The following is a 14,705-nucleotide window of genomic DNA, read 5'->3' on the forward strand; positions in this document are numbered from 1 at the left end:
GTCGCGTAAGCCAATTAGACAGTGAGCAGACTGTGGGTTAAGCTAATTTCAGTGATTGGATCCACAGACCTGCTCCAGAGACAGTCTGCAAGCTGCCTGCGCACCCCTCCCCCTAACACTTTCGTATTTTTTCTTCGCCGGGATATTAGCCTGAATGGTTGGGTGAGGCACCCCGCCCACCTGAAGAAGTCCAGGCATAGGGAAGTTCGCTTTCGTGCACTCCCCGTGCTCTGCTGCTGGGGGAGCAGGGACCACACCGAGACTCTTGTCGCAGCCCACGCAGAAGCCTCTGACCCTGCCCCTCTGTCTGGGAACACGGGCACCCATGCCTGGGGCACTAGGAGGAACCTCTCGCACACTGTCCGCACTCCCTGACCAGGATATCGGGGGTAATGGCGGCCACCACTTGCCCGCCTTTGCAAGGTCCAGTGCTGGCATTGGCTCATGTGGGCTGAGTCGCTGCGGGCACACTCTTTCCTTGGCTTAAACGTCTGTGCCCCAGCCCAGCTCCCTCCACACCCCCAGCCTCCACTCTCTCTCAGTTCCATGTGAAAGCAGCCTTTGCTCAGGTTAGTGGGGAAGGCGGAGTGTTCCGTTCTCCGTCTTATTTCCTACAGGGTTGATTATATATTTAGCCAACTTTTCACCTAATTATTCCTTCTTGTTCAGTGTGTGGGACTTCCAGATGCTCCAGGGATAGATTTTTTTCTGTCTCTGGTTGTAGAACTTGTTGAAATTTTGGGGAGAGGTATCGGGAGTGCTCCTCATGGCGCCACTTCTCTGACGTCACTTTGGTCCATGGCTTGAGTTTGAGTTTTTTATCCACACAATGTGAAATTAGCAAAGTGGCTGGTGATATTTCATATTTCACAGTCACCCAGAGGAAGCAAATGACATTTCTGAAAAGTTATACCTACAATCTAGGACTTCTTCACATAATGCCCACTGAAGATTTACTAACAATCCCAAATTCCAAAACATTTAAGAAAAAAAATTTGGTGTCAGTTGAGGTTACCAGGCATAGCGGATAGCAAGATTAGAACCTTAACACTATAATTAAAATAGTCCTACAGCCTACAATACGTATGTTTAAAGTGATACAGTAGTTGGCAAACCGCAGCTCTCGAGCCATATGTGGCTCTTTGGCCCCTTGAGTGCGGCTCTTTGACCAGTTTAGGAGTACCCTAATTAAGTTAATAACATGTACCTACCTATATAGTTTAAGTTTAAAAAGTTTGGCTCTCAAAAGAAATTTCAATCGTTGTACTGTTGATATTTGGCTCTGTTGACTAATGAGTTTGCCGACCACTGAATAGAACATAAAAGAAGCAGAACACTCAGTGCCAGGAAAAGGGAACAGAAAGAATTGTAATTATGATAGAATATCATTCAGCTGTTAAAGTGGATGAACTAGTAGATCTACATATATCAAGCTAGATCTTTCAATACAGCATTGAATGAAAAATCCAGTGGTAAAGGAAACAGTGCCATTTAGTGTACATTTAAAAAAGAAGAGCATGTATTGTTTATGGATGTTTGTGTGTTTATATTCATGAACATCTGTGTGTGAATATATCTAGCAGTTTCAGCATAATGAGCATAATGTTTTTTTCTTGGAGGAGGGAGGTATTGAAGGAAGATAGGAAGCATTGGTCTTTTGCCATATCTCCTATGATTTATTTCACAAGGTATTTGAAGCCAAATAATATCAGGTTAGTATTGATAGTTCTTTGGTATTTAGTTTATTAATCATGTTAAAAATTTTAATATGTAAAGTGTTTTAAAATGGAACATTAAATAATTAAAATGTTTCAACAGTTTTAGCAGTTAGAGAATGATGCACTATATATGACTAAAATGGAAGAAATAAAAAACCATGGGAACCACTTTCTTATATTCTTTATCCTTAGCAGCATCACATGAATGAAAGGCAAGGATGAAAAGGGAGAGTTGCGAGTGTGTGATTTCATTTCCGGTCTTACTATTGTGTGGATTGCCAGTCCTTTGTCGTCTTAGGGCCACTGGCGGTACAGGTGGCCCAGATCTTCTCCTGTAGTAGGCACTCTTAAGTGAGTACCAAAGGAATGCCCAAAATTAAGTTGACAGAAACTTCTTCCTTGTCGAACTTTCAACTAATGAATTGTGAATGAAAGTGGGACAAATACTATTTTTTTTGTTTGTATTTTTCTGAAGTTGGAAATGGGGAGGCAGTCACAGACTCCCGCATGCACCTGACTGGGATCCACCCCGCATGCCCACCAGGGGGTGATGCTTTGCCCATCTGGAGCGTTGCTCTGTTGCGACCAGAACCATTCTAGTGCCTGAGGCAGAGGCCTTAGAGCCATCCTCAGTGCCCAGGCCAACTTTGCTCCAATGGAGCATCAGCTGCAGGAGGGGAAGAGACAGAGAGGAAGCAGATGGGTGCTTCTCCTGTGTGCCCTGTCCAGGAATCGAACCCGGGACTCCTGCATGCCAGGCTCTACTACTGAGCCAACCGGCCAGGGCCAGGACAAATACTATTTTAACTTGCTTGAAAAAGTTAACTGAAGTTTTCTCTTTATATGTCCTCTTATGTTTTTCCCAGATTACCTTCTTATTAAAAATATTTTTAAGTGATTTTAGAGAGAGGAAGGAGGAGAAAGGGAGAGAAAGAGAGAAAATGAGAAAAAACCTGTCAGTTTGTTGTTCCTCTTATTTATGTGTTCATTGGTTGATTCTTGTGTGTGCCCTGACCAGGGATCAGCCTGCAACCTTGGCCAGAGCCCTCAAGTTACCATTTCAAATATCACAGTTAGAATCACTTCCACTCATCTTTTTTTGTTCCTGGCTCTGAGTACCTTCTCCTGGAATGGTGCTTATTTTGTTCAATGCCTTATCAATGAATGAAACTCCAGTTAGAGTAGTTTGTCTATTGTATTCCATTGATTTGATGCGCACAACTTCCATGTTATGTAGGGCTAATTGTGTAAAGAAAGAGGAAACGAATTAAAGTAACAATGGAAAAATGTATCAGAAAATTTAAAAATGGTAAAACTTAGAAATCTAAGGGATGTTTCTTTGAAAATCAGTGTTGGCTAACTAATGAAGGGCTGCAGGGTGAAAACAAAGCACAGGTGGACCACTAAGTGGTCTTGAAGGGAACCAGTGACAATACAGGAAAGTCAGAGGCTCCTAAGATACTATTTGCTAAGTAAAATTTTTGAAGCCAGATAAAAATAAACAATTTTCTAGGACATAGTATTTTATGCAGCTGATCTTATAAGAGAGAGAAAAACTTGAATGGAGAAACTACCATAAACCAACCAGAAGAAATAAAGCACTTTGAGGGATAAGGCTACCCTCCAAAATATTTCAGACCAGCTGGTTTCTAAAGAGAATTCCATCAGCTATACTGCTCACAAAAATTAGGGGATAGTTTATTGCTTCATTCTCATTTTGAAATATCCTCTAATTCTTATGAACCATATACTTAACAGGAGAGTTCATTGCAGTTGTATTTAGATGTTTCAGAGCATATGAAAAGATAGCTTTTATAAAAACAATGAAATGACTGTAACAATGATCTCAAGATACAATAATGACAGAACCAACTTCCCTTGCCCCAAACTCCCACAAATGCCAGAGTCAATTATGAATATTGATGCAAAAATTCTAAACAAAATACTAACCAACGGGATTACACAGCACATTAAAGAAAAACCCATCATAATTGAAGTTCATTTTGGTAGTACAAGGATAAGTGTTTGGAAATTTATAAATAGAATTTACCATATTAGTTTGTCAAGTTAGTAAAACAAAATGTTTGTAAATGCTGAAAAGTATTTCGTGAAATTGATCATTCCTTCTTTAAAAAAAATCTTGATAAATTAAGAATGCATAAATACTGATGTCAGATGATAATATAACCTTTTGCGGTGAATAGGAGGCCACTCTTGATAGTTCTCTAACTTTCCTTTTCTGGAGTTACTACCAAGGCAATTAGCCAGAAGAGAGAGGTGAGTGGAACACATGTTCTGGATTAGGTATTTTCAGTGAACATAGTAGAGATTCAAACTGCTGAGCTGTTAATTTTCAGTACTTTTTTACACTCATAATAGAAGACAGGAAACAGATTTTATAGCCTTGGTTTATTTACTATTGCTGTTGGTAACCACCAGTGGCTATTGCAGTTTCAGAACCTCTACACAACATTGAGAGGCTGAATACAAATGATTGTGCTGGGCTAGTTAAGTTTTATTTATACTTGTGTTCATGAAGACTTATTTAAGACAATTCCTACTGGGTGTGTAGTAGAAGATGATTGGCATCAGATTCCCTTGTAGATATTGAACATTTATTTTTAAGATGTGTGCAAATGCCCTCATGTTTATTGCAGCATTGTTTATAATAGCCAAGATCTGGAAACAACCCAAGTGTCCATCCATGGACAAGTGGATTAAAAAGCAGTGGTACATATACACAATGGAATACTATGCAGCTGTGAAAAAGAAGGAAATCTTACCCTTTGCAACAACATGGATGGGCCTGGAGTCTATTATGCTAAGTGAAATAAGCCAGGCAGAGAAAGAAAAATATCATATGACCTCACTCATATGAGGAATCCAATGAACAATGTGAACTGAGGAACAGAAGAGAGGCAGAGAAAGGAGTTAAAGAGTCCAGAGGGAAAGTGGGCAGAGGGAAAGGGCATGAAAGGAGGGGATCAGAGAAAGGAAATACAATAGTGAAAGTATATAAACATAACACAGAGAGACAGATGGCAGGATAGTAGATCATGGAGGGAAGGGGGAAGGCGGTGGGGGGAGGGGGCAAAGGGGGTATCAAGGAGAACACCGGGGAGGGACGGGGATATATTCAGGGTACACTTGTAACTATGTAAACACAACAAATTAAAATCAATAAAAAAAGAAATAGGAATGGAATTTTCAGAAAAAATGTGTGTAAATGAAGGTAATTATAATTTTACTCTAAGACTTGGTTATATACAGAACTGATTTATTCTGACTTTTTCTGATAACAAAGGTAATTAGAGTAAACAAACCCTTATGGCTATATATTTTACACTATTTAATAGAGCATAAATGTGGATGCATTTTGAAATGTCCTTTTTTTTACTAGTATATTTTAAATATTTTAGCATGCCATTTGTTTTTAGGCTTTTATATTTGAAGAACTGCACATTTTTCATATGAAATTTTGAAGAATCTCCCCTTCTCTCCAGACATCTTTTCTCTTCTTTTCTTCCCAAAACTCCTTCCACTTTTGTTCTCTGCTTATTGTTCAGGGGAGAGAAATAAAGTGCATTTTCTTTATGTGGTTGAGTCTTCAAAGGGACATGTTTAGTTAAAATAAATGAGACTTTTACCAATTTGGCTATCCATGACATTTAGTGATAGGTGCTAGTTTGCCTGACGACTAAGCCACATCTTTGGTTATGGAGTTGTCTGTTGGATTCCAAAATGTTACCACACAGGAAAATTTGTCTAACTGTATCAGAGCGGATTATTCTGGGGTGAAAAGGGGAAATCACAGAATGTCTTATATACAGCTATGCCATGTTATTTAGTATGAGAATGCTAGCTACCTGTGGGTTTTTAAATTTTAATTAATTGGAATTAAATAAAAAATTCAGTGCTTCAGATGCATGAGCCGCAATTTGTTCAAGTGCTTGATAGCCACACGTGACTAGTCCAAGTTCCGTAGTGAACAAGCAGCTGTAGAGTTCTCTCGGAGAGTTCCCTTGGACAGCCTTGTGGCAAAGTCTATACATGTTACCTGTTTATTGTATTAGGATTTAAAAATCATTTTGGCATTTCAATTTTCTCCCCTGGTATTATTAAAAAGCAGAATTTCTGTCATTATTTTTGGCAAGAGTGAATAATTCAAGGGTAATTTTTACTTTCCTATCAGTTTAATTTTTAAAACTATGCACTGAAGTAAAATATATAAGAACCTAGGGCTGCTAGAATTTAGAAATTCTAGAACATTTAAAATTCTCAGTACACTACAAAGTCCAGAGGTGGGCCGGGTAGGGATGGACTGTTGGGCGAGGCTCTAGAGCAGTGGTTTTCAACCATTTTTTACCCTTGAGGACCTGTGAAAATAGGAGAATTATTTTGGGGACCGCCAAAGCAGAAATCGCCATAAGCATAAGCGAATTTGACTAAGATCACTGGGTCTGTAATCCTCATCTATCAGGTGGTTCAGTCTTCTGAGGACCAGCAGTTGAAAAACACTGTTCTAGAGCAGATGATGTAGAAATAGGCCAATTATTTTTTAAAAATATTCAGCAGAAGTAAATTAAGTAGAGAAATAATGTATTGGGAGCATGTAATTTTAGATTATAATTATAGTATTGATATAAATTAATCCAGAAAAAACTAACCACAGGAAACCAAAAATAAGGGGGGAGGAGTGGAGAGGAACCATCAGTAATCCTGTCGTCGTTAAACCGCCATTACTATTTGTCACACGTGTATCCAGCCTCTTTGGTGTCCTGCAGCAGGTCATACTCATTCAGCAGTGAATGAAGTCAGCGGGGAATGCCTGTGAGATGGAAGTCTGAGTGGCAGGCAAGCAGGGTGATCAAGAGTTGTGATGCTGAGCCAGATGGTTTGAGTTTTAAATCCCAGCTCTGCACTTACTGTTTATGGGACCACAGCAACTTGTTTCTCTCCTGTGTACCTGTGTTTCTATGAAATGGGATGAAGGTGCTGTCTACCATTGCTATTCTTAAAGGTTAAGGTATTAAGATAATTGAACTCAATGAAGACTATTTTTTAAACAGTACTAATAAGTATACATGAGTAATATAACTGCATGGTATCTAATACGTATGAGCCTCTATATTAATTATTGCAGGAAAGCAGACATTTAATTTAAACAAGTAGCAGTAAAGTTGGAGGAGTTTATGTGAGGGTAATTTCAGTGGATAGTATATGTGAAGATAACCTGATTCTTGATAATGAAGCAAGATTAACTTAGCTGTTAGGATGGTTGATTTCAAATTACACTGTAATAGTTTTTCAAATTAAGTCTTATTTTTTGTAAATCTGTATTCTTGAAAATTTGTTTATTACTCCAGTGTGATAAATGTTTATTTAACATTCCTAAGCTGTTAAATAAAAATATGGTCCTGATCATTCTGGTAATATCATAAGTGTCAAAATTCTTTCCCTGATGCTTTGCATTATGCACCAGGTTGCCAAAAAGGTAACAGAATCCTCTCTTAGCAATAGCGTCAGGGTACTCAAAATCAAATCTATCTTCCAGACTTTTTACAAGAGAATGTGGTTAGCTTTGAGTGTAATTAAAGAGTGTATCACTTGATACCTGTTAGAAACAGGAAATTGTGAGGTGCACCTGTTTTTCGTATAGTACAGTGGGGGCAGTTTGGTCAACTATAAAAAAGAAGCTAAAGTAAGTTTTCAAATGTAAAATTTTAAGTGCACCTCTATAAGAGCTGAAATAGATTCGACCAACACTGGCAGCTTTGCATTTGTCAAAGCATCTTTCGTTTCTTAACTATAATACTAGAATCTTAAAGGAACTCGGCCTTATAATGCTTTAAAGTATGTTCTTGCCTTTGTGTTTCTGGGAAATTAAGTCCCAAATTATTTTTTTATTAATATAATTTTACATGTTTTCCAATTGGAAAGTTATTTTGTTTAAGCTGACTAGTTACGAGAAATCCCATTATTTCTTAGAAATTTGAATTTTGAGAGTGAAGTTGGCAATTTGGGGAAAAAAAGAATCAGTAAAAGGAAAGTGTGTCCCCGGAGTGCCAGCCACCGACCGTGCGTGTCAGCGCCTGTGCCAGCGCCTCTGCCGTGGCGGCTATAGCGCACCCAGTGTCAGGCGTCGGCTGCAGCTTCACCGCTTTGCCTCGATCATAATTTACATTATTAGCAGGAATATCATCTACAACCAGCACTTGAACTATTGAAGCAGTATGTTTAAGAAATTAAAGTTTTTATTAAGCTAATGTTTGTTGGGGCAGAAAACAAGTGTCGTTTCTATGTGAGTTCTATATGATGACGATTCTTTTTTCTGTTTGACTTCTTGTTATAAACACTGGACCATAGTAATAGGTGAGTGAGTTATGCATACATACCTGTCATCGTAGGTTTCTAAAGACATACAGTTTTTGTTCAGAACGTTCAATGATCGGTTTCTATTTTACAATGATAAAAGTAGTTAACTATCCCAGGTTGTTTGCTAGCAGATGAATTTATCTGCATTTACTTCTCTTCCAGATACATGAAAAATTACACTGCTATGAGAAGCACAGCCCTGTGCCCATCCTGCATGGCGCGGCAGCCTTGGCCGATGATGTAAGTGCCCTGAGAGCCCCGGCCGGTCTCTCTTTCTCCCAGCAGCCTGGCCGCAGCAGAACCTGTCCCTAGCTCAGACAGACACGCGCAACTCTAGGAATGAAAACTAGAAGCAGCAAATGTTTCCAAAAGCCCTGTCATCATAGAGCTTATGCTGATATTATGCTAATTTTCACTCCTCTGTTTAAAGAATTTTGCATGTAAATACCCTCTTGTTCTGCCTTGGTAACTACGTAATAGGAATTTTCAACTGTAACTCTTTGGGGGAGAGAGGAACTGTCAGCTGTGAGTGCAGGGAGAAAGTCACAGACAAGAGGAATGTTTTGGAGAAATAAAGACAAATGAGATAACACTACTGCTGACAGAACTAAAAAATGACAGATGCTAGTGTAGGAATGACGCCTACGCGATACATCAAAGACAGGATTGTTTTTAAAATGGATTCTAAAGCATCGTCATGATTTATGGATATTAGACCTTTCCAAATTACCTTCATAACCAAAAAATAAATTTTAGAAGCAGTTGGCATTGATGGAGTAGTTAATTTCCTGTAGCTATAATTTTATTTTCAATCTGGGGTAGGGAGCTAACTTGCTGTTTCTTACTGCTAACTCTGGGACTCAGATGACTGGAGAGCACACTTGGGTAAACTCTGAGAGACACTGAGCTAGGGAGAGGGTGTTCAGTGTGAAGGCAGGTGTCAGTGACCTTCGGGAGCTAATTTGCTTTTTAAGTTTTTACTTTGTTATGTTAAAACCAATTATAATGCAGTGTAGTAAAATATCAGGGCCATCTCTATAAGAAAATAAATTGGCTATCTTCTGAGGTTCATTTTCTTTGATAGTTCTTACTTTCCAATGTAGAAAACAAAGCACATGTAATAACTCTCCAAGTTGTGGGCTGTTTAGCTTAACCCCAGACACTTTTTCTTTCTTTTTTTTTTTTTTTTTTGTATTTTTCCGAAGTTGGAAACGGGGAGGCAGTCAGACAGACTCCCACATGCACCTGACCGGGATCCACCCAGCATGCCCACCAGGGGGCGATGCTCTGCCCATCTGGAGCATTGCTCTGTCGCAACCAGAGCTATTCTAGCGCCTGAGGCAGAGGCCAAGGAGCCATCCTCAGCACCCGGGCCAACTTTGCTCCAATGGAGCCTTGGCTGCTGGAGGGGAAGAGAGAGACAGAGAGGAAGAAGAGGGGGAGGGGTGGAGAAGCAGATGGGCGCTTCTCCTGTGTGCCCTGGCCGAGAATCGAACCCGGGACTCCTGCACACCAGGCCAACGCTCTACCACTGAGCAAACCGGCCAGGGCTTCTTTCATGTTTATCTACAGAAATTACAAATTACAAGGATGTTTTTTCAGTATATGTATTTTATGATGAAGTTTACTTCTGTATTATAGAACCAAAACATTTGAAGGGAAGATGAATAAAAGTGTAGATATAGCTCTACAAAAAACTTCCATTGCCACTTAAAAGAGTCAAATAAAAAAAATTTCTGTTGAAGGTTTGAGGAAATACTGTTTATAAACCAATATAAATAAGGCCGAATCATATTATGATGATATTATAAATATGGTATAACAGCATTTTGTAATTCATTAGAGCAATATATTGGAATATTAAAAAATATTAAGTATTAAGTGACCGAAGAGTTTAAAGAGCCCGTAGCAATTTTCAGTAAGTTAATTTTGTAAAAACATTACTTTAAAAAAGTAAAGTTACTTTTAAAATGTAAGCAATGAATATATCAATTTTATTTTTTTGTATGTATAATACATATTTTGTCCTCCTTTTAGAGAAAAGCCCTTTCCCAGAGATAAAAACAATTATATTTAGCTCAGTAGAAACAATAGGGCAAATTTCATGCAATGTTTTAAGGAGGGTTTTCAAATTAAAATATATGTACATAGTTTGAATCTGTACTATTTCAATCTTTTTTCTATTTGAGTCTTGCTTTTCTTATGAAAATTAATGATCCTTCCTGTAGCTTAAAATTGACTAGGAATTTTGATTGGAAAATCTCTCATTTTTTGTGTGTGTGACAGAGAGAGACAGAGAGAGGGACAAATAAGGAGAGACAGACAGGAAGGGAGACAGCATCAATTTGTGGCTCCTTAGTCTCCTATGTTGTTCATTGATTGCTTTCTTATATATGCCTTGTTGGGGGGGGGGGGGGTTACAGCAGAGTGAAAACACAGAAGCCAGTGACCTTTGGGCTCAAGCCAGTGACCATAGGTGGTGAGCCTGCGCTCAAGCCAGTGGCCTTGGGGTTTTGAACCTTGGTCCCAGTACAGTGCTCTATGCACTGCGCCACCACCTGGTCAGGCAGAAGATCTCTTAATGGAGAACATGAGACAGGTTCAAAGTTCTATGCCTGACCAGGCGGTGGCGCAGTAGATAGAGTGTTGGACTGAGATGCAGAGGACCCAGGTTTGAGACCCTAAGGTCGCCAGCTTGAGCGCGGGCTTATCTGGTTTGAGCAAAGCTCACCAGCTTGGACCCAAGGTTGCTGGCTTGAGCAAGGGGTTACTCGATCTGCTGCAGCCCCACAGTCAAGGCACATATGAGAAAGCAATCAATGAACAACTAAGGTGTTGCAACAAAAAACTAATGATTGAGGCCTGACCTGTGGTGGCGCAGTGGATAAAGCATCAACCTGGAAATGCTGAGGTCGCTGGTTCGAAACCCTGGGCTTGCCTGGTCAAGGCACATATGGGAGTTGATGCTTCCAGCTCCTCCCCCCTTCTCTCTCTCTATCTCTCTCTCCCCCTCTCTCTCTCCTCTCTAAAAATGAATAAATAAAATAAAAATTAAAAATAAAAAAAAGTTAAAAAACAAACAAACTAATGATTGATGCTTCTTATCTCTCTTTGTTCCTGTCTGTCTGTCCCTATCTGTTCCTCTCTCTTTCTCTCTGTCTCTAAAAAAAAAAGTTCTAGTTCTTGCTTTTAGCTAGAACCAGCCAATGGGAAATATGACTTGCTATAGAATACAGTGTTTTTAACTGGAGTAGTCAACCTATTATAAGTCATTTTATGATTAACCTGGTTTACCTTTAACAGACTCCTTAGTCTGTATAGGTAAACATAATAAAAGTTTTGAAGCTTTGCCCTGTTAGGGGCATTCTAGTCCTTTTCACCCTAGCTCTAAATAGCAAGCTACTGTGGGTTTTTGGAAATACTTTGGATTTCACCACCTCATTCAGAGCTTTTCTTTTCTTTCTTTCTTTTTTTTTCAAAAATAGTGTCAGAGTTTAATCCAATCTTTTTACAAGTAGCCCTTTGTCTGCATGCAAAAGACCATCAATAGATGAAGTGCTGGGGTTTGCTCTCGTTGCAGTAAATTAGAAGGTGATCTGGCCAATGTGATTCCTGGGACTGCACTTAGACATGAGCGTGGGCTGGGACCTGGGCTACCAAGGGCCTACAAAGAAGAGCAGTGATTGATAGTCGGTTTTCTTTCATGCTGACTTTTCCTTAACCATTGGACAGTCTCAAGATCGATTTTGGTGGTCACACATGCAGCTACACAGTGCTCTGATTAAACATTCTTTATGTCAGTGTGATCTCTCTTGCAGCTGGCTGAAGAGCTTCAGAACAAGCCATTAAATACTGAGATCAGAGAGCTGTTGAAACTACTGTCAAAACCCAGTGTGAAGGTGAGGACATGCAATAAATATCTTCCAACAGGCAGAGGCGGATTAAGGTCCATTGAATTCCTGAACGCAGAAGAAAATATTGAGCCCCTTAAAAAAAAGAGAGAGGGGAAATAAAAATACATGTTAACCATATTTTTAAATAAATAAAAAATATTATGTAATATTAATGTTAAAATCGCACATATGAAACCAAAGTTGGTGTCATTAGAAAAAAGTGTCGAGTTGGGGTTTTGCAGGGCCTTCAGAAGTCGGGGCCCAGGGTGCACGCCCAGTGCCTCCACCGTTAAATCCACCTCTGCCAACAGGGCCACTTTCTGAGAGACTTCAGATGAATTTTGTTATGTGCTTAATTTTCAAGTAAATTTATTTTCAATAAGTATATAGTATTTTTATAGCCTAAATTTCATTAAGGAAAAAGGAATTGAACTTTTGATGATAATGTGACAAATTATAAAATAGTTTAATTGGATAGTTCTGAATTTAAGTTGGCAGATATAATGTGGCTTCAAAGGTTATTTTCCTTTTAAATGAAGTTTGTTTTTAAAAAATTTTTTTTTTAATGTGTAAGTATTTTTATTTATTTATTTTTAACAGACAGAGAGAGAGTCAGAGAGAGGGATACATAGGGACAGACAGACAGGAATGGAGAGAGATGAGAAGCATCAATCATCAGTTTTTCGTGGCCACATTTTAGTTGTTCATTGATTGCTTTCTCATATGAGCCTTGACTGTGGGCCTTCAGCAGACCGAGTGACCCCTTGCTCAAGCCAGCAACCTTGGGTCCAAGCTGGTGAGCTTTGCTCAAACCAGATGAGCCCGCGCTCAAGCTGGCAACCTCGGGGTCTCGAACCTGGGTCCTTCTGCATCCCAGTCCGACGCTCTATCCACTGCGCCACCGCCTGGTCAGGCTTAAATGAAGTTTTGAGTATATATTATAATATAGAACCTATTAGTGATTTGGTTTATGTTCATTTTACTTGGCTAGTTAATGGTATTCCAATATATTTGACAAGTATATCTGTTTTTCTGTAGATCGCTTTTTAACATTCCTCTTCCTTCCCCCTACCCCTTCCCTTTCCCTCCTCCCCCTTTCCTCCTCCTCCTCCTCCTCCCCCTCCTCCTCCCCCTTCCTCCTCCCCCCTTCCTTCTCCCCCTTCCTTCTCCTCATTCCCTTCCTCCTCCTCCTTTTCCCTTCCTTCCTTCCTCTCCCTCCCCCTCCTTCCTCTTCCTCCCCTTCCCCCTTCTTCTCCCTCCTCCCCCCTTCCTCCTCCTCCTGTCTCTACCAATTCATGGTTTAATATATCCTACTATTTTATAGAGCAGAGCTGTTTTCCAGTGTAAATACCACTGAAATATTGATAGATGGATTTTACTTCTCCTTGCCATTTTCCTTCCATGTTTATCACTTGTTTTTTCTCTAAATGTGATTAGTCAACAGAAGGCATTTTGAAAATTTTCTCTTAATTCTAAGGGCCTAAATGCAGTGCATTCCAAAACTTACACATTTTGGATTTGAATCTATGGGAATTGCATGTGAAATATTGTTTACAAGTCAAATTACATGTGAATTATATAATTATGTAATTAAAACGATTTCTGGTAAGCATATATAGACTATTAGATGAAAATTTCTGTCTCAGTGCAAAAACCAGTCTTTACATACCTTGAAAAATCTCCATTGGAGCCGTGCTTGCTATATGTGTCTTAAATTGATATTTTTTTTAAAAAAGAGAAATAGTACTAAATAAAAGATGAAGCGAAATCATGCATAGACTATAATTTCTAATCCCTGAAGGTGGTACAGGCATGAGTACATAAATATGTTGCAGTAAGGGGAAGCGGAGTCATTCCCTTGTAATGGCACAGAGGAGAGGGCTTAAAATTTAGTTCTGAAAGAATGTGATGGTAACGGGGGGGGGGGGCAAGGAAGGAGAGAGGGGGGTGGGGGGAGGGGAGGGGCACAGAGAAAACCAGATAGAAGGTGACGGAAGACAATTTGACTTTGGGTGAGGGGTATGCAACATAATCAAACTTCAAAATAATCTGGAGATGTTTTCTCTGAACATATGTACCCTGATTTATCAATGTCACTGCATTAAAATTAATAATAAAAAAGAATAAAGATTGTATTAGAGCAGATAGTTGCTTGATTTTAAGGACAGAGTATGTGGAAATGGGAAGATTCCATTTCCATGGAATACATGACCAGAGAATGCTCTGAAAATGTCTTCATTTGGTTTTAGACTGCACATGAGAAATTAATATTAACTTTAGTATGGTAGGCTTAGCTGTGAGAAACTTGTTAAACTCCTTTTGAGAAGTATTATTTTGGTTTGAGCATTATAAAGTTTTGACCAAAACAAAATAAAGCATGAATTTGGTATTCTATTCAAGGGTGTTTAAGATTATACTGGATGGAAACTGGTATTTGGCTGGAGAGGGAGGTATGATTTTAGATGGCATTATGTTCTACCGTTGGTTAAAACTTTATAATTGAATACTTGAACTTCATTGTGGCAGAAATATTTTAGATGGATAACTGTGCTTATTTTTCATATTTATATAGCATATGACTAAAGAGTGGGTTAGAAGTCAGCAGGAAATAATTTGTGGAAAGTGGGTAAGGTTCTAGGCATGGGATATTGCACTTGGCAATGCCTTTTTCTAGTTAGCCAGTCTTGGGAAGAAAAGGAAGAAAACTTTCTTCCCTTTT

At 39.1% G+C, this 14,705-nt stretch overlaps 1 protein-coding gene across 3 annotated transcripts in view; it reads left to right on the plus strand.

Moving 5' to 3' along the window:
- MPP7 (MAGUK p55 scaffold protein 7) overlaps window positions 1–14,705 on the plus strand; it is a 314,869-nt gene that overhangs the window by 199,723 nt on the left and 100,441 nt on the right. For all 3 annotated transcript variants that reach the window (XM_066386897.1, XM_066386898.1, XM_066386899.1), the window contains exons 4-5: window positions 8,256–8,333; window positions 11,912–11,992. In XM_066386897.1, coding sequence (XP_066242994.1) covers window positions 8,256–8,333; window positions 11,912–11,992 — 159 coding nt within the window. The remainder of the gene's footprint in view (window positions 1–8,255; window positions 8,334–11,911; window positions 11,993–14,705) is intronic.

Source organism: Saccopteryx leptura, chromosome 5 (assembly GCF_036850995.1).
Source record: "Saccopteryx leptura isolate mSacLep1 chromosome 5, mSacLep1_pri_phased_curated, whole genome shotgun sequence".
Lineage (NCBI taxonomy): Eukaryota > Metazoa > Chordata > Mammalia > Chiroptera > Emballonuridae > Saccopteryx > Saccopteryx leptura.